Source organism: Berghia stephanieae, chromosome 7 (genome assembly GCF_034508935.2).
Source record: "Berghia stephanieae isolate SIO BIC M18660-M18661 chromosome 7, UCSD_Bste_1.3, whole genome shotgun sequence".
Lineage (NCBI taxonomy): Eukaryota > Metazoa > Mollusca > Gastropoda > Nudibranchia > Aeolidiidae > Berghia > Berghia stephanieae.
Genome location: NC_088366.1, coordinates 38,479,524 through 38,499,875, shown reverse-complemented (window position 1 = coordinate 38,499,875; position 20,352 = coordinate 38,479,524). Strand labels below are relative to the sequence as shown.

Genomic DNA, 20,352 nt, shown 5'->3' with positions numbered 1-20,352 from the left:
TGAAAGGAGATAACAAAGAAGTACTTGAAAATATTTCGGATGGAGTCACTTTGCTCACCAATGCCTCTCATAGTTTGGATAAGTCATTTCACTGTGAAATTAGAGAAGACCTCAACACTCTCTGTACCGCAATTTAATACTATGGTCTATATTGTTAATTATGTACATGTTGTATAACCATAATTTTTATTTACTGTTCTGATAATCCATCCCTAGCCTCTCACTCTGTCTCAGCCTCTTTTCTTTGAATTCTCAGGCTATGCCACTGAATTTATTTTGAAATGTTTCAGGTCATTGCTTACTCTGAAAGATGTTATCGTATTTTTGGTGAGACCATAGACATTGCTGTTGGTAATTGTCTGGACAGATTTGCCCGAGTTTTAAAGGTATTGTGCTTTTTATTTCCATTCCAAACCATTTTGTTAGATTTCTTCACATTTTGTACATTTATTGAGAAAACAGATAATGGAAAATACTCTTTGACAGCTTTATGTAAAATCACTGAAGGAAGATGAAATCATATAGAGGCTTTATTATGATTTTTAAAAAGTAACAATACATGTTTGTAGGTATTCCTATTACAGGCTGTTCAAATACAATGGGCGCCAGATTCAACGAGGTCACATTCAGTGAGAAGACTTCAATGAGGGATTCAGAAACCCCTATTTTTGGCCCTTTATTTTCTTAGTAGATACAAACATTTTCAACTAGCATCTCAACTTTTTTTAAAAGTCTCATTCAACCAGTTCTGCGTCCTTCAAAGCGGCATAAAATCTCTCATTTGCTTCTCATTCTTTGCTTTTTTTTGTTTGTTTGTTTGTTTTTTGTCTTTAAACACAAACAACCATTCTCGTTGCCCCATCTATTCTTTAAAAAATATAAGTTTGGGGAGTCAAAATTATTCGGTACAGCCAATGTAAAATTTTTGTAATGGGCTTTGAATTATTGGCAAATCTAAAAGTTATACTATTTTTTACAATTTAATTTATGACTAAATTGTAAACCTTTTCTAATTTAACTCACTGACTGCCAAGGTTTTCAGAATTGCAAAGCCACTGACTTATGCATGGTTTATGCATGTTTTTAAAAAATTCACCATGTTCACAATTTTTATGATAATAAAACAGTTTAAAAAGCAAAAAAATCTGCTTGTGTTTTTCTTTCAAATGATACGATTTGTATCGTTGCATTTAAATTCTGGATAGCACAGTAATATTTTGAAAAGGAAGCAATTTTATGCCCCCCCCCCCCAAAAAAAAAAAACCGATTTTGACCTCTGTTCTAACTAAAAGCTGGAAAAATTAATGTTCTTTTAACAGAAAACAATCAGCAACATAATTAGAATAATAACTAAAACAAAAAAAAAGTAATTTCATATTGTTTTTCAGTCGAGCATTACAATTAATTGATTTCATTTCTCCATTATGTTTGAAAATTAAAAGAAAAAATGCCAGGTTTTTATTAGTTTGGCCTGCTCCCATCATGTTTGATGTGAAATGAAAGATAAAATAATGATCTACCTCACCGTTAAACTGCCATGGGCGATACAGTTTGGTCAGAAGTAGAATGAAACCGAGGGGGTTCGGCCATGGCAGTCAAAGGTCAAAATTTAAAAAACGCACATGTGTCGACTGTGGCAGTCAGTGAGTTAGGGTTATTTTATTATTCGGAGTCCCTGTTCGTTATAACCTTTATTTCTCAGCAAATATTGCAGATTCCCTAGATCGAGTCTTTTGATCTACCTAGGTGAACAGAGAGGTCACATTTGCTATGTTTTCTATCTCACTGGTCTATATCAGTTTTCCCTTTCCATATTGCTTTCTGGATTGAGATTGCTTAGTTTTTTTAGTGGTCCTGGCGGTTTAGCCGTCAAATATTGTTCCTTCTATGAGAGTGTTATGGTCAAGGGCAAACAAATGGTATAATCGTTGTCTAGATTCTGATATGTTGGTTAAGTCCCTTACATTCATGCTCATCAATAAACTGTCATTGTGATAATTTATCGACAAATACCTGTAGCTGATGTCATATTTTTCGATGAGACAAAAGCACCGAAATCGATGTTGTGTTCTCGAAACGAGAATCTCGGTATCAACAAAGCATTGGCATAGATGGTTTCCCACCTCAACTCTGGTCTCAATGTTCACAAGCGGTTTCTTGAATATCTTGTGGTTGGCTTAACAAAATAGTCTCTTGGCTATATTAAGCAGCTCTGTTATGATAAAGACACATCAGGCATAGGATTTATATATTTTTAAAACATTAATTATCTATTTATTTAAATCTCCCTTTACCACTCCCCACTCTACTACTACTACTACTACTACTACTACTACTACTACTACTACTACTACTACTACTACTACTACTACTACTACTACTGACTTGCCAACCAGTACGATTTTGTGTATTTTAGTTAGGATTTTTATTACAAATAGGAGAAAATGAGGTAAAATACGCAAGATGTAAAATTTGTTTAAAAAGTGTTAAGCTATGGGCAGTTTCATTATCATCCTCTATGGTCAATCAATACACATTTTGTCTGTATGATTAGTTTATGAAGTTGATGACAGATATTATTATAATATTGTATTAAGAGAGGTCAATGACCGAGATATTATATATATTTTACCTCCAATAGTGGTGTCCTTGACCGAGATACTGTAATGCTACTTCGAATAAGTTGGAAGTATTATTGTGTGCTGTAGACTTCTCTCTCCATTTATTTTTGGCATTGAGTTATAGTGTGTGTTTGACTGCCTGGTCCTCTCCGTCTCCAAAATACACAATCTCCATGAATCCATGTAAAAAGTGATGGTGGATATTATTTCCAAATTTTTCTAGCATGCTAAGATATGTGATATGGGTTTCAGTCTCAATTACAATAACAAGGATCAAAATGACTTCGCAATGGACCGTGAGACTGAGTGATACTTGAAAGACTGGGTGGGGTTCCTGACCTCCCATAGTGGGCAGGGGGATACATACTGTGTCTTCTATCCCCTTATATCTGTTTTCCAACATGCTTTCTGTCTTTGTCTTGGAATGAGCTTACTAAGTATTGTCCTGGCCCTGGCCGGAGTCCTAGCTGGGAGGGAAACAGTCAAACAAATGTGTAAATCATCTCTCTGTTATGTATTATTATATTTGTTATTTTGAATTTATAATGTAAGCATTTGAGTGTATTCCTCTTTGTTGGATTTTGTGCTTGTGTCCGGATGAGACTTATAGGTGGTCTCAAACTAAGTACTTTGATAGTGTGCTCTTGGAATCTACATCTGATCCCTATTTGTTCCCAGCTCCCCTATGTCTTACTTTTTCTTGGGTGCTTTATTTGTAATTCTAGAACTTTTTACTATCCCATTTTCTTCCTTTTTACTGGCGCTGATATGACCTAAATGTGTTGCAAGCGCTGTAAAACCCTTAAAAACAAACAAGCATACTTGAAAGGAAAGAACTTCCCAAAACAAAAGAAAACCACCTTTGCCAATTGTCATCTCACATCATAAGACTTTATTACTTTACCCAGTTGGATATTTGCCTCATCAGGGCTTTTTTAAAGAAAAGTTGAAGCTGCGGCCCAAATGAATTAGTAGAGGATCAGTCAATTGCCTGGTTAAACCAGCTTTCATTTCATTGTTGCTTCCTTAGATGTTCTTGAGGCCTAGCTTATTCTCATTCAGCACATGATCCTAGAATGCAAAATCCCAGAATCTGATATACCAGTTGAAATCTGGGCCAAGCAAGCAAATGATCCTGATACAGAATGACTTGTATGCTCTTCTTAAACCTTTTAGTTGTGCCCCATTCTTCTACAAGTTGTGTTTAATTTGCATGTTAGGAAGATAAAAAGGAACCTGTAATCATTGTTAATGACATGTCAACTACCCATCGTCACCATTCATTTATAATGCTTCTGTTTTAAAAGGATCATGCACGTGAGCCATTTGGAAGACAGATGATGCTGATATTTATGTAGGATCAAAAATGGGTAGCCAGGCAATGTTATTGTAAAATTTCAAATGCGATTCTGTTAGCTTGACATATCATGTTTATTCTGCTGTGGGTCTCCCTAGTGGATTAAGTTATGGTTTTAGTTGGGGTTTTTATTTTCACTCTAGTGAAAAAAAGCTTTTTTTCTAAGAAAATAAGCAAAAAAAGAAACATGATGAAATTTCATAGAAAATATGCAAAAAAAATTGAGTCGGACATGGTTGGCAAGTCTACTATTACTACTACTACTACTACTACTACTACTACTACTACTACTACTACTACTACTACTACTACTACTACTACTACTACTACTACTACTACTACTACTACTACTACCACTACTACTACTACTACTACTACTACTACTACTACTTCTGCTGAAACTGCTACTGCTGCTGCTGCTTCGACCATTACTTCTATGTTTTGTTTTCGTATTCAGATTATTTTGTTTTATTGTTGTTTTTGTTTTGTTTTGTTTTTTTATTATTGTTTTTGTTTCTTTCCCCCTTTTTTTCTCTTTTCAAGGGACACACACACACACACACATACACACACACACACACACACACACACACACACATAAGTGAGAGGTGATGAAGTTAATAAGAAGTTTGTAAGGGCCACCAGACAGAGGAGGAGCAAGGAGGAAGAAAGGGGTTGGGGTGGGGAGGGGATTCAAACATTCTCCCGAAATTATACTTTTTAGTTTCACATTCGCAGTAAGACCAGATGTGGTGATTAGTGATGACTGATGAGTCGACAGTCAAAATTGGCGACAAAAGGACAGTAGTAGTAGTAGTAGGAGGAGTAGTAGTAGTAGTAGGAGGAGTAGTAGTAGTAGTAGTAGTAATGGTGGTTTTGGTGGTGGCAGCATGTAGTTGTAGTAGTAGTAGTAATAGTAGTAGTTGAAGAGGAAGCTGTATACAACAGAAGTTATAAAATCAATTGTTTTTTATTTCAGTTTTTTGTTTGTTTTTAATATCTTTCAAAATCTTTTCTTGCCTTACCTTTTACACAAAATAGTTATCAAAACCCAAAACCCCATTGAACTGATAAAGCAGTACCAAACCGTCGAGAAAAGAACAAATTGATAGAAAATATGTATAGACTAGCTAAAAACTGCAAGACAGAAAAAGAAAAAAAAAAAAGAAAAAGAAGATAAAGATGTCAAGTAAATAGAGAGATAAGTAAATAAATGTATATATTTTTGATATAGATCATCATCATCTAGTCAGCTGATCCTGCGTAGGACGTTGCTTCCCGAACTTTCTTGCGAAACAGATTACGGTTTTCCGCCAGTCTACTTGCTTGAGTTGCTGTCATTCCCAGCCATTCACATATATCTTGTTCCCAGCTTCTTGTTGGTCTACCTCTTCCTCTCTTGCCGTCTACCTTGTCTGCAGAATGTGCTTTTCTAATGATTCGTGGCGAGTCGTGTGGCCAAATAGTTTAGTTTCAATTTCTTTACAGTTTGAAGAAGAATTGGTGATTTTATTCCGATCCTTCTCAGGACTTCTTTGTTTGTTTGTTTTTCAGTCCATGATATTCTGAGTATTTTTCTGTAGCATGCCATTTCAAAAGCTGTGATCTTTGTGCTCTCTGCTTTGCTGATAGTCCATGCTTCGCATCCATATGTTGCATATAGATCACAAATTGTTTATATATGCCAAATTTAACACAGATTTTTTATTCAAAGGATGATTGATTACCTTTAACTTTAACTCTGTGTTTTCTTATTTTCGCACTTTGCTATATATGATTTAGTTACTTCATTATAGTAATTTGGCATCAAGAAATATTCCAGTTGGGAAGCAGTTTCGTACATACTGTAAAAGAACCAAATAACTGATTGTTTGGACGCCCCCCTAACTTTCATTTGTTGTTGACAAATATTATATTCTTTTGCACTAATTTTGTGATAAATTGATTGCACATTTTATTTCAGTTGTCCAATGACCCAAGTCCTGGTTATAACATAGAACAGTTAGCCAAACAGTAAGTGTGATGTTTAGGCCATCAGTAAAGATCCTTTTCTTTGTTGAATTTGTCCCCCTTTTGATTTCAAATTGCTCAAAATATTTTTGACATTCTCTACAATGAAGCAATGAAAGATACTAGAACTAATGTCATTTGTAACACGCATAGCAGGCTGATATTTTTGTATGTGTTTTTCTATGTTGGGATTTTTAAAGGACCATTGTGTAGCAATGACTATGAAAAATGTTTTTTTCTTTTTTTTTTGAGGAAAATTTATGTCTAAAATCAAAGCCCTATATCCACTGAGTAAAAAAGTTTTTGAATTTTGAACATCCATTCATAAATAAACAAGTTATGCAGTTTCAAAGGTGTCATTTATTTGGATGACCCGCAAAGAGGAAAAAAACGCGAAAATATGGGACGCTTTTTCGGCATTTTTTTCGACCTTTGGCTGTATCTTGCATAATAAGTGGATTAAAAGATTGAAACTTGGCAATTTTATGGCAAATTTGACAGAGAATATGATAAAAATATTAGAAGAGTTCTAACTTATATAATTTTAGAGCTGGATGGTATATAACACACAGAGAGAGAGAGAGAGAGAGAGAGAGAGAGAGGGGTGAGAGATTGCGTACATAAACGGAAGAAATATAGAGGCAAAAGAGAAATTGGACAAGGGGATAAAGGTTACTGGTGGAACGTGACTTGGAACGCAATAATTAAAGCCATGCTGAGATTGTTGTAGGTCATATTGCAATCAAAAACTTTTAACATTATAATTTCTTAAATTCTTGTAAATTAAACAGTCAAATTATCACCTGTTTATTGAACTCAAACGCAATGGCAGACGATAAACATCCCTCTGCCAGTGAGACCGCGCAGACATTTTGACTAGTCATGAACTTTAAAACGAGGTCAACCAATCAGAAAGCGCTTTGCCACGACCCGCTCAGCCTCTCAGTTTGGTGCCAAATCGTTTTGAACTTGTATTGTGATGATTCGGGCTTTAGGGAGGCAAAATGGCTTTCTGTCTTTTACGAATGAAGAGCAAATTAGGATGGTGTTTTGTAAAATACGGCAAAAGTACTCGTCATATTCATATGAAATTTTACAACCAAAAAGAAGAAATGTTCATGTATTACCTTGTTAGTGACAAAACCTCCACGCCCGGTAGTTTTAGAAATATTTTACTCCAAAGAGTAAAAATCTATTTTTAACGGCCTTCTGGTAATCGTACGAGTTTTGTCGCTTGACATAATCTAAAATGACCTTTTTTCTAACTGTGTGCAAACTTTCAGTCATATTCATCAATAAACAGCGTCGTAATTAATTTTTTTAAATAGCATATACGAAACGGCTTCGTCCCATATTTTGTCGCGAATTCGGGCACTTCGTGAGTGAAAAAGAGGCCCAAAGATTTGTGCAGGATAGTCATTGCTACATTGTCTTTCTCTTAAACAGAATTTTATATCATTTCACTCGTGACAATATTGTCTTTCCTACAAAATAATTTTATCAGTTTTCATCAGCAATGTCAGGTGAATTTTTTTGATTTCATTCAAATTTAGAATAAATAGCAGTACAGTCTTTGCTTCTTTCCTGAAAGGTACAGAGTTCGAATACCCACTGTGCTGTGTGGCCCTGAGCAAGTCACCTGGCCCTAGTTCAGTTTGCAGCTGATGCCTTGGTTATTCTAGTGTTCTTTTGGAATAGACCCTCGAGACAAGTTTTCCCTAATGGATGACTGAAGGGAATTTTTTTTTTTTAAATTTTATTTTCAATATATTTCTACAAGTGTACACCGTACAAATTTATTACATCTACTTTTAATATCCTATTTTTAACTATCATGCTTGACAAACCTGTTCCCATCACCTAATTTTACCACTAAATCATCGAACAGTCGTCAACGAGGAGGGATAAGAAAAAGGACTGCTACCAGCAGTGTATGGACATGGACCATCCCGTTTTCCCTACCCTCTTCATCCCCCATCCAATCTAATCACTTTAAATACTTCTCATCATTCTTTATTTAATGCCATCATTGTCTGTGACAGTGACAGACACTATGAAAGGAACAATTACTGTGACAACAAAAGGTACAGAAACACAATCATACAAATAAAAAATGACTGACAAAAAGAACAGCAGCAGCAGCATCTCGTGCAACAACAAGTGCAACAACAACAATAATCTGCACTTAGTGATCCTATAAAAATTTATTATTAAATGTTAGACTGTGCCATAATAAAACTCAAGATACACAGAACATAATCGGAGATCCCGATATGACTATTTTCATCATCTTGGAAACATGACTTAACCATGCACATGTTGATCCAATACTGAAAGCAATTACACCCAAAGACTTTCATTTCCACCCATTGGGAGGGAAGGTGGTGGAACTGCAATCATTTACAACCCACCATTATTAAACAAGATATCATTCCACCGTGATGATATATTAGAAACTTTGAGTATGCTGAATTTTCTGAATTCATGAAAAGAATTTTCAAAAGCCATTTCACTATATTTATCGTCCACCACCAAACCAACATCTTGTGAAAGCCAGCTCGTAAACACCATAGAAGAAATAGGAATGGCATTAAATAATAATAATAATACATGACATTTATAACGCGCATTTTCATCACTGGGTGATGCTCAATGCGCGAAACAATAATACAGTGACATTATTATACAAATGAAACATTATACAAACTACATCAACATAATATTATCATTATACAACAATGTAATAACTAAACATAAAGTCATTAATACAAGATATGTTATAATACATCCACATGCTATGTCAAATACGGAAATAATATAAAATAATGATATAATAACATAAACTAAATTAACATTCATATTGGGGTCAAATTACAAAGATGCATTAATCAAGATGTGTTTTAACAAAGAGATGGTGTTTTAACTTTGATTTAAATATTGATAAGGACTGCGCTTCTCTTATTCTTTTAGGAAGAGAGTTCCAGATGGAAGGTCCGACGTGACTGAACGATCTGCCGCCGTAAAATTTATATTTATATTTATTTGTAACAATTAATTTTGTAGAATCTAGTGCAGAACTTAGACTCCTCGTTGGCTTATAAGTTTCTAAAAATTCAGTAATATACAATGGTGCTTGATCATTAAGGCACTTATAGCACAATACTGCTAGTTTGAATTCGATTCTCACTTTAACTGGTAACCAATGCAGCTCATACAAAAGTGGCAACGAGTAGGATGTTATCTTCTTTCTTAAAATCAATTTAGCAGCCGCATTCTGGATACTTTGAAGGCGTGATATTTTATCGTTGTTTACATTCGAGATTAACGAATTACAGTAATCTATTTTAGATAGTATGAAAGATGTTATTAGTTTGCATGTTACTTCTCTTGTTAGGAAAGGTCTAACTGAAGCAATTCTTTTTAATCCTATTGTCAAACTTCTACATAGAGAATCAAACTGTGCCTGCATAGTCATATGTTGATCTAGCATTACCCCGAGGTTTTTCACACACGTTGAGAGGTTAATTGTGCACCCATTTATATTTAGAGTAAACTTCAGAAAATCGTCTTTCAAAACACTTTTTCTACCACACACCATCACCTCTGTCTTTTCATTATTCAGCTTTAACTTGATAATTTCCATCCAGCATTTAACATCTCTAATACAGTCTTCAACACGGGTAATCAATGATGGGATATTACTAGGGATATCGCTTACATAGATCTGAGTGTCATCAGCATAGAAATGATACATTAATTTATTTTTAACAAAAATATCCGAAAGAGGTTGAGTATAAAGAGTAAAAATAACAGGACCAAGGACAGACCCCTGCGGAACGCCGTAATTTAGAGGAAATGTTTCTGATACTGCGCCATCGATCAGAACCGACTGAGATCTTGATGTTAGGTATGATTTAAACCAACTAAGCGCAGTGTCTCTTATTCCAAAAGTAATTTCTAATCGTTTAATAAGTATCTCGTGATCAATGGTGTCAAATGCAGCCGAAAGGTCCAACATAGTCAATAAACAGACATGATTTTTGTCAATACTATTAAGAATATCAGTGCATACTTTTAAAAGGGCAGTTTCAGTGCTATGATGTGATTTATAGCAGATTGGAAATTTTCACTTAAATTATTTAGATGGATATGATACAAAAGTCTTTTTAACACAATGCGTTCAAGCACTTTGGATAGATATGGAAGGTTGGAGACAGGTCTGTAATTTTTCAGTTCGTTTACATTTAGATCGGACTTCTTTAATAGTGGTTTAACAATGGCACGTTTAAACGAGTCGGGGACACTACCTGAGACCAACGAATTATTTATAAGTTCAGTTATTGTTGGTAACAGTTCTTCAATACAAGTCTTAAGAATACTAGTTGGGATGGGGTCTACTAAGTCACAATATTTTGATGGGATATCTAAAATGGCTGACTTCACTTCATCTTCAGTGGCTGGATCGAAAACATGTAGTGGCGTTCCATGGAATGGTCCAAAGCTCGGTGACGATGATGATGATGTATTGTCAATGTTTTCCCTAATGGATTTTATCTTGTCGTGGAAATAGTTGGCAAAATTTTGAGCTAGTTCGGTGTTATTTCTAGACGCTGGAAGGGGTGTGGATTTCTTACTGCCAAGAAGGTCGTTTGCGGTGGAAAACAGTTCTTTGCAAGATGTAATGCTTTGAAATTTTTCGTTGTAGTGGGCCTTTTTTGCGCATGTGATGGCGTTATAAAGAGCCGACTTAGCTGCTTTGTAGATATCCTTAAATACAGTTAGGCCACTCTTTCGCCATTTCCTTTCAGCCTGTCTCTTTTTTTAGACATCAGAAAACAAATAGATCTACTTGTTTTAAACTTTTCGAAGACATGTGATAGTGTGCCCCATAGATGACTCTTCATAAAAATGGAACACCATGGAATTAAAAACATTTACCCAAAGTCCTCCAAAAAGACCATTGATGAAGAAAACAACTCAAAACAAAAGGAACAAAAGCTTGAAGACTGGCTCAGCGACAGAACTCAGGAAGTAGTCCTGGATGGGCATAGAAGTGAGAAATGCAACATTTTATCGGGGGTACCTCAAGGAACTGTCCTTCAACTGCTCTGACTGATTTCTAACATTCATTAATGACTTAGGAAGAAACATATCAACTCTTACCAAGCTCAAACTATTCGCCGATGACAGCCTCTTATTTCGAGTCATTGAAAACCAGAATGACGCAGGAATATTATAGAATGATCGTGACTCACTTCTGTCATCGACACAAACCTGGCAGATGAAATTCCACCCTGAGAAATGCTTTGTAATGTCAATAAGAAACTAAAAATAGCAAATTAATCATGACTACCAAATAATCAGTCAGTTATTAAAACACTTGGACACAATACCCTACTTGGGAATCCAACGAAACAAATCACTGAAATGAGACCATCCTCTTGATAATATTGTGGCAAAAGCAAATCGAACCCTTGGCTTCCTGAGGAGAATCTGTACCAGTGCCCCCCCAAAGGTGAAGGAACCTGCATACAATGCTTTAGTCAGACCCGTATTGGAATAAGCGTGTACAGTGTGGGATCCTTATCAGCAAGGCCACATCAAGAAAATCGAACAAGTTCAAAGGGCAGCTTTGAGGTTTGTCACCAACAATTACTTGCGCAAATCAGGATGAGTTATTAGGCCCTGAAATTGTTGCAGTGGAAAACATTGGAGAGTCGGCTGAAAGAAAAACACCTCCAACTTCTCTGCAGAACAGTACAGCAGTAACTCTACCACAATATTTTACAAAACAATACTGTAAATTCACAAGAAATTACACAGTAAGTTCGCAATTCCAACACACAGAACCAACTTATATATAAACAGTTTCTTCCCAAGAACCATCAAGGAATGGAACACACTCCCACCAGAAGACCTAGATATTACCAACAACATTAAACATTTATCTTTCAACTCAATAACAATAATTGAGAAAGTCACCACATAATTGTATAAAATCTGCATTGATGGGCAATTCGCCTTTTGCAAAAATCATAAGGTGCAAAAAGACCTTGAAGTTGTTCTCTTCGATCTTAGGGGAAAGGCAATTCCACGTCGCGCTGGGAGACGCCACGAGCAAAGTAAGGAAATTGAAGAATGGGGTCCCTCAGGGGTCGTTACTTGAGCCAATGTTGTTTAACGTTTACATTAGCGATATACCGAACACTTCCTCCCTGAGGCTGGGATACGCAGACGACTGGGCACTCGTTACTCAGAGTAAAGTGTGGACCCGTCTCGAGAGCGTACTCAGCGAGGACTTCACCAGACTCAAATCCAACTTCGACAAGTGGTACCTGAAGATGAACACTTCAAAAACCGTAAGATGAACACTTCAAAAACCGTGGCCACTGCATTTCACCTATGCAGTGCTTGGCACACCCGCAAACTGAATGTCCTAGTCAGGGACCAGCCACTCCCATATGAGCCACATGCAAAATATTTAGGGGTGACGTTGGATCGCAGCCTTACCTATCGGGTGCATCTCGAAGGGGTTGCCCGGAAGATAGAGAAGCGCAACAGTCTTCTGAGGAAGCTGGCGGGATCTGCCTTGGCACTATGCTATTCCACCGCGGAGTGTTGCGCTCCAGTGTGGGGTGGAAGCAGAAACGTTGAGAAGGTGGATGTAAAACTTCGCAAGTCGATGCACCTATGTACTTTGTCAGGAACGCTAGCAACAACTCCTAGAGAATGGGGCCCGATAATGGCAGCGATCCAGCCCCCCGATGTCCGGAGGGAGACGATTACGGGAAACTGGCAGAGTAAGATCAAAGAGAGAGGGAATGGGGATACTCCTCTGATGCGCATAATGGACGGCGCCCCCCGTTTCGAGCCAAAATAAGTCCCGGCAACCCTTGTACGCAGAATCCCTGACTACGTCTAGAGCTGCCACATACGAGATGGAAGTCGGTTTGGACGAATTCAATCCCTCGTGGGGGCGGGGACGTTACCTCCTCTAAGCTTGGTGAGAAGTTGCCATGCTTTGATACCAGTAAGAGGAGACACTGGGTGACGGCGAATCAGCTTCGGTCGAGGAGCTACCTCACGGCCAGTGCGCTTCATCGGTGGGGTCTTTCTGACTGCCCAACATGTACCTGCTGTGGGCAAGATCCTGAGACAGCAGAGCATCTAGTCGAACGGTGTGTTGTGATGATGCTACCCGGCGGGTTTGCGATGGTGCACGAGTGCGGACCGGACTTTGCTGATTGGGTCGATCGTCATAACATAGTAGTGTGAGAACCATAAGAGGCTGCTGCTTTTTGCAGATAAAGACCTTGAACTTGAACAAAACAAGATATCAACAATTGATTTTTTTTTCAGAGTTCGGTGAATTTGTCTTTTCATTCCATAAACAACAAATTGGGTGGGGTTCCTGACCTCCCTAAGTGTGCCATTAACTGGGAGGGAAACAGTCAAATGCATAAGGATAGTTTTGGGAGATGATATTTTTTTCCAGGTGAATCATCTCTCTGTTATTTATTGTTATAATTTGTTGTTTTGAATATATAATTTAAGCATTTGAGTGTGTTCCTCTTAGTTGGATCCTATGCTTGTGTCTGGATGAGACTTATAGGTGATCTCAAACTATATACAATGGTAATATGTTCTTTAGAAATTAAATAAATATAAAGAACAAGCCTAATATTTTTATGGGTGATTTTAACATTGATTATTTTTTTTCGGCAATAAAAAGGAAGCAAACTACCTTATCAAACATGTAAGTGGTCCTACAAATAAATGTGGCCACACAATAGATCATGTGATCACACCAGATAGTGAACATTGTTTCGTTTTGAATTTCGATTAGTTAATCTATGACCATCATTTACTTGGGTTCTGCATTTAATTTCCAACAAAGCTTGAAGTTTAAAAAATTATGTTATTTCGTAATATGAAGAATAAAGACATTATGATAATCAAAATGCTGCAAGTAGTCTCAACATGTCAATTGTTGATATGGTGGACAAACATGCGCCCTTAAGAACTAGAGCTATGAGGCTGAGACGTCAAGCACCCAGGAGGTGAGCAGAGAGAATATTTCTGTAGTCCAGAGAAGCTGTGGATAAGAAACTCTCCATTGCTGCTAGAAATCAGGCAAAGCCATCAATTTCAAACACAAGCAGCTCTTCCATCGTTAATTAACCCTCTCCTTACCACCTATTGGAAAATCGTCACATTTGTTACGATGCAACCATCACTTTTCTCATCCAGATTTCATTTATTTTTGCTATAGCTATAAAAACCTAACATTCTGTAATAGAGTTCATTTTTTCGAACAATATTATGTATGGAATGTGCTTGTTGCTTTTCTGTTTGTGTTTGGTGGGTATGAAGTTTTGGGGAAAATTCTGAAAATGGCTGGTTAGGAGAGGGTTAATCAGGCAGATTTACCAACTTCTTTTTCAAAGATCACTGAAGTTGACTTTACGTGGCTGCATTGTGTTGTCACCACCTAAAAGTTATGATCTGGACCCTGTAAATACTGCTGCTAAAAAAAATGCAATGATGTAATTTCAACACCCATTACATATACTGTAAATGATACGTTGCAATCAGGTGCTGTACCAAACATTTACACAATTGATAATGTCAAACCCTTTTTATTAAAAATCTGATCTGGATAAAGAGAACTTGAAAAACTATTGCCCTGTCTATAATCTACCTTTTCTCTCTAAAATCTTGGAAAATCTTGTTTTGAAAAAGTACTAATTCTCTTGAAGAAAAATTTCAGTTGGCTTATGGGCAGCATCATTTGATGTAAACAGCACTTGTTAGGGTTGTTAATGATCTTCTCCCTGCTATAGACTATGGTTTGTGTTTTTTTGCTGAATTATCTTGACCTACACTTTTGGCACGATTGACCACAATCTTCTCCTAAAACGTCTTGAAGTAATTTATGGCGTGTCTGGTACAGTGCTTGATTGGTTCAGGTCATCTTTGTATAACAGATTATTACGTTTGTTGAACATAGATCTGAGAAAATTTTCTTGATTGTGGGGTCCCTCAGGGTACAGCACTTGGACCAGTTATTTTTGTTCTGTATGTTGGCCCGCTGTCTAAAATCATCAGAAGTTTTGGTCTGTCTTACTCTCAGTATGCTGATGATACACAGTTGTTCTGCTTCTCCAATACAAGGAATTTGCAAGGAGTGTCAGACATTAGTAATAGTAAGAAGTGTACTCCAAGTGGTAAGAAATGGATGAATGAGAACAGACTAAAACTGAAAGATGATAAGACAGAGGTGCACTATATGGGGAACAAGAAGTGGAAAAGTGAATCAGATCTTAAGCTTGGAGATGCTTCCATTCAAATTGTTGACAAAGTGAAAAACTTCGGCACTTTCTTATTCTGGACTGTCGATGGAGCATCAGGTTAATAATTTTGTTAGATCTCTCTTTTTCCAATTAAGAAAGTTTTCTTTCATTCGACAGTTCATATCTGAGGATGTGACCAAACAAGAGGGTGTGTCCCTCGTGCTATTGAAATTAAATTATTGTCATGCTCTGTTGATTGGCATTTCACAACATAATCTGAGACATCTGCAGAGTGCCTAGAAGAACACTGCCAGAGTAGTATTCATGAAGTGTAGGTATGATTCTGCCAGACCTCTGCTTCATGACCTGCATGTGTTGCCTGTTGAGAAAAGGATTAAATTCAAACCTTGTATTTTAGTGTATCGTTGTCTTGACATTACTGCCTCTTCCTACCTTTCGGAACTAATTGAACGATATTCAAAGCCCTGGACCTTAGGCTTGGCTAGTGATTTGACCAAACTAGTTGTCCCTCGAATATGCAAAAAGCTGGAATAAGATCTTTTTCTCATTTTGGGCCATCTGGTTGAAGTGCCTTATCAGAGAGCATTCATGAAAAAAAATTTTTTTCTATTTTTAAACGTTCGCTTAAAACTCATCTGTTTTGATTTTAGTAGATGACATGAGAAGTTTGTGTTGTGTGTCTCTGTGTAAGTGTATGTGTGTGTGTGTGTGTGTGTGTGCATGCATGCGCATGCGTAGGTGTATGTGTGTTCCGGCCAAAGGAATTTGTAATTTAAATGCTCAGAGTATGATGTCTCGAGTTACAGCACTATATAAGTTTTCAGCATTATTATTATTATTATTATTATTATTATTATTATTATTATTATTATTATTATTATCATTATTATTATTATTATTATTAAACTAGAAAAAAAACATTTCATCTACTCCACCATTGTTCTAAGAGAATTTCACTTGTGTTCTAAACAGGGGCAAGAAATTCCTGGAGATGCCGTATGTGGTCAAGGGGATGGATGTGTCATTTTCAGGTCTTCTTTCATTTATTGAGGTAATTCTGACAATGGCTGCCTTGATTCTAACAACCAGATAATGTGATAAGTACAAATTGTTATGACCATGTTTCTTGACCCAAGAGAACTCTTAGTTAAGAACAAAATCTTCATTTGTTTTAACATTTAAGAATTATTTAGAGTAATCGTACAAGGGAGGAAAACAGTCGAATGTATAGTTATAGTTTTGGGAGATGATATTTTTTTCCTTGTAAATCATCTCTATGTTATGCATTGTATTATGTTTACATATATTATATGATTGGTAGGGGTGGCGTGGCTCAGCGGTACGGTCTTTGCTTCCTACCCGAAAGGTACCGAGTTCAATCACCCGCCGCTGCGTTGTGTGACCTTGAGCAAGTCACCTTCCCCCTAGCTCACTTTGCGGCGCTGCTCTGCGGCTGACGCCTGGGTTATTCCAGTCTTCCCTTGGAATAGACCCTAAAGACAAATTTCCCCTTGGGGATGAATAAAGGGAATTTTATTTATTTATTTATTTATTTTATTAAACATTTGAGTGTATTCCTCTTAGTTGGGACCTGTGCTTGTGTCTGGATGAGACTTTTAGGTGATCTCAAACTAAGTACATTGGTGGTATGCTCTTGGAATCTACATCTGATCCCTATTTGTTCCCAGCTCCCCTGTCAAATGTTTGGGTCTTGGCAACAGCTATTCAAAGCCTATCCACCCTGTCATGGCGCATATCGATGGAAAGCTTAGCCATTTCTCTTTTTCAATCTGGCAACATCGACATCATGATTATAAACATGAATTATCACAAGGTCAAATAGTGAATACCATTTATACAATGTCACGAGCTCTCATTGGTTGATTTGAGAGGTCAGGTCACGGTGCGTCTAAATTGAGTAACAAAACATGATTCCGATCTAAATTTATCCTCGAACGTGGCAATAGTGACCCACAATGCACCACGATAGCGTCAAAGGCCGCTCCCTGACTGTCCCTGCCTTTGTTTACAATATTAATATTATGAATTCATTCACTTTCGGACCTCACTTCATCGCATTACAAGTTGATTTTGATGAGCTTTGGTAATTCTTCACTCTATTCAAGTCACAGAATACTCAGTTTACAAGGTGAGCATAAGAAATACACCACATTTTAATTTATTCCTTATTTTTATAACTAAACATGCCTTGTGTGATTGTGTGTTTGTTCGACTGTGCATCAGCTGACACACTCGTTGTTATCGCAAGTTAACTTTATTTTATGAAAAATAACAGGGCCAAACAATAATAAAATACTACTCCCCCCCCCCCCCCCCAAACAAAATCAGCCCTCCATGTCAGGCGATAAAACCTAGACCTGATCAGATGTTTCAAAGTTCGATTCCCAGTCAATATGTTTACAATTTTGTCAAGATCAAGAGGGTTCGTGAAGTTCATGCGACTCACAAGAAGAAAAGACATTCTCAGTCTCAGGATCAGGATCCTTTTTAAAAAAATACTTTTCATTCAGTTATTGTAATTATCTTTATTTTGGCTGATACTGCATACATCGTCCACACTTTTCAATTTTTTTTTTCTTTGGAGGGGGGGGGGGAATTTATATCGGAAAATTGGGTTTGGTATGTTATGGTCGAGAGATAGTGATGGAGAGGAGAGAAAGAGAGAGTAAATATCTATGATAGATAATGATAAGGTCTGTAGTGGTAGCAGTTTTAGTAGTGTTTGAAATGTCTAGGATAATGATAATGACAATGTTAGATAATTTTTTTTTTCCAATTATTTATTTATTATTATTATTTTATTATTATTATTATTATTATTATTATTATTATTATTATTATTATTATATTATTATTATTATTATTATTATTATTATTATTATTATATTATTATTATATTTATTATTATATTATTATTATTATTATTATTATATTATATTATTATTATTATTTTATTATTATTATTATTATTATTATTGTTGTTGTTGTTGTTGTTGTTTTAAACTTTAGCAATGGCATTGGCATGTGCCATTTTCACTGCAGTGAATTTAATTTAATTTTTTGTTTTCATCGACAGCTAACATGAAAGAATTCAGTTGACTGTACTGGTGCCCTGACAATCAATAAAGATGCTGGCTCAAGGGCTATTCTGGAAAGGTGTGTTGAGGCCCTCCTGTGGCAAACTGATCAACCAGCAAACCATCATCTGGGCCAGCACAGCAGAGTGTCTGCATGTACATTTTGACACTGGTTAGTAATGTTTCCAAATCTCCATAGCGCCTTTACATTTTTGATTAATGATCAATAAAGTAAATACTCATTTTTCTAAGTGAAAGTGACAAAACATCATTTGAAATGAATTGCTACTGAATTTAACTTAATAACAGAAAATTGTTTGCCGCCAAGAGTTCTGTTCTGTGGATGTAAAAACAATGAAATTTCAACTGTGTTGGTGTCAATGATGACCATTTTATTTATTGGTCTTTCTTTGACAGATGCATTTTATGTCAATGACTTATAATGTATTTCCAAAAATTGCTAATGAAATATCTCTTCTTTTTTTTTTTTTCCAACCAGAGCAAGATCAACCCTCTTTGTGGAACTACGGTACTAAAAAAGCGGTGGCAAACAAGTGGTGTTGATTTTTCCTGCATTGAGGCGAAAGAAATTTTTTTCCAAGGGGTTTGGGAAAGCAAATTGCTTTTTATTCTGAGCTATATCTATTTGCATCATTTAACTCTTTTATTGTCTAAAATAGAGTTGATTTTGCAGTTAAAATTGACTAGATATCTAATTTTATATGACTTGTCTCTCAAGCAGCATTGAAAAATGAGGGTAGCGCGCCATATCATATTTTACGAAATCCTATTTCGAGAATTTTTAATATATCTAGAAATCTCTTTATAATCTATTGTATACAGTAAATAATTAGTTTTTGTGATTACAATAATGAATTCATAAGATATAAATCATATTTGACCTCAAAATTATTTTATCTCTGAATACGGAAAAAATCCAATTTTATATTTATTTTTTTTTAGGGGTATGCATTAGCGAATCGATTATAAATTTTTTAGACTTAGATTAAATTATAAAGTTTTCTTGTTTTCTTGTCCTATAATGGTCATATTTTGAAAGTTTGATGGATCATTTCTTTTACTTGTCTGCAAAATCAGTCTTAATGTCAAATTATAAAAAAAGTTTGCGCTTTCTCAAATTTCCGATTTATGTCATTTTCTGATTTTCTAGCAATCCTATCTTAGTCATTTTACTTTAGATCATCTTCAAATTTATTCAGAATCTTTTCTATGATGTGTTTTATATCATGATGGAAGTTTTTGGGGGTAAATTAATATTTAGCAATGTTATAAAAATTTTAATTCATTTTTTTCTGTCGATACGCGCCAAATTGTCAGTCGAAATCAAATAAAAATTCTAAAAAAGTTATTTTCCAGACTATTGATAAATTCTTCCATCACGATATAGCTATTTATGTGAGAAACATTGTGTTTAAATTTGAAAGAAATTTATATGCTAGTTTTTGGTGCATCTATGTTAGAAATTTTAGGGTTTTAGTCTAATTTTAGCCTATAATGCCCCTTAAAATTATTTTTTTTTAATTCTGAGGTTTTTTTGGTGTTTAACATCAAATTATACATCACATTATTAGTTTATGAGATTTAATTGATGAATTTTATAAATATAAAGCATATTTGATCGCTAAATTAATTTTTTTGTAAAAAACTGATATCATTCAATTTTTCCGCAAATTTTTTCTTAGGGGTATGGGTTAGCGAATCGATCATAATTTTTTCAGAATTTGATAAATGTACAAAATTTTACTGTTTTCTTGTTCCATATTGAATATACTTTGATATTTTGATGGATGTTTGCCTTTGTTTGTCTGCAAAATTAACTTTATTATCAAATTAAAGACAAATTTTGCGTTTTCTCAAAATTCCATTTTGCGTCATTTTCTGATTTTCTAACATTCATATCTGGATTGTTTTCCATCAGATTGTCATCAAAT

General features: G+C 35.7%; 1 protein-coding gene and 1 long non-coding RNA gene across 5 annotated transcripts in view; both read left to right on the top strand.

The window, feature by feature from the left end:
- LOC144977198 (putative tRNA N6-adenosine threonylcarbamoyltransferase) overlaps positions 1 to 20,352 on the top strand; it is a 162,863-nt gene that overhangs the window by 72,797 nt on the left and 69,714 nt on the right. For all 4 annotated transcript variants that reach the window (XM_078922147.1, XM_078922146.1, XM_078922144.1 and 1 more), the window contains exons 6-8: positions 291 to 386; positions 5,942 to 5,991; positions 16,275 to 16,353. In XM_078922147.1, coding sequence (XP_078778273.1) covers positions 291 to 386; positions 5,942 to 5,991; positions 16,275 to 16,353 — 225 coding nt within the window. The remainder of the gene's footprint in view (positions 1 to 290; positions 387 to 5,941; positions 5,992 to 16,274; positions 16,354 to 20,352) is intronic.
- Positions 18,311 to 19,367, top strand: LOC144976229 (uncharacterized). Its single transcript, XR_013646069.1, has 2 exons — positions 18,311 to 18,572; positions 18,900 to 19,367. It is a non-coding gene; the product is annotated as an uncharacterized LOC144976229 (long non-coding RNA).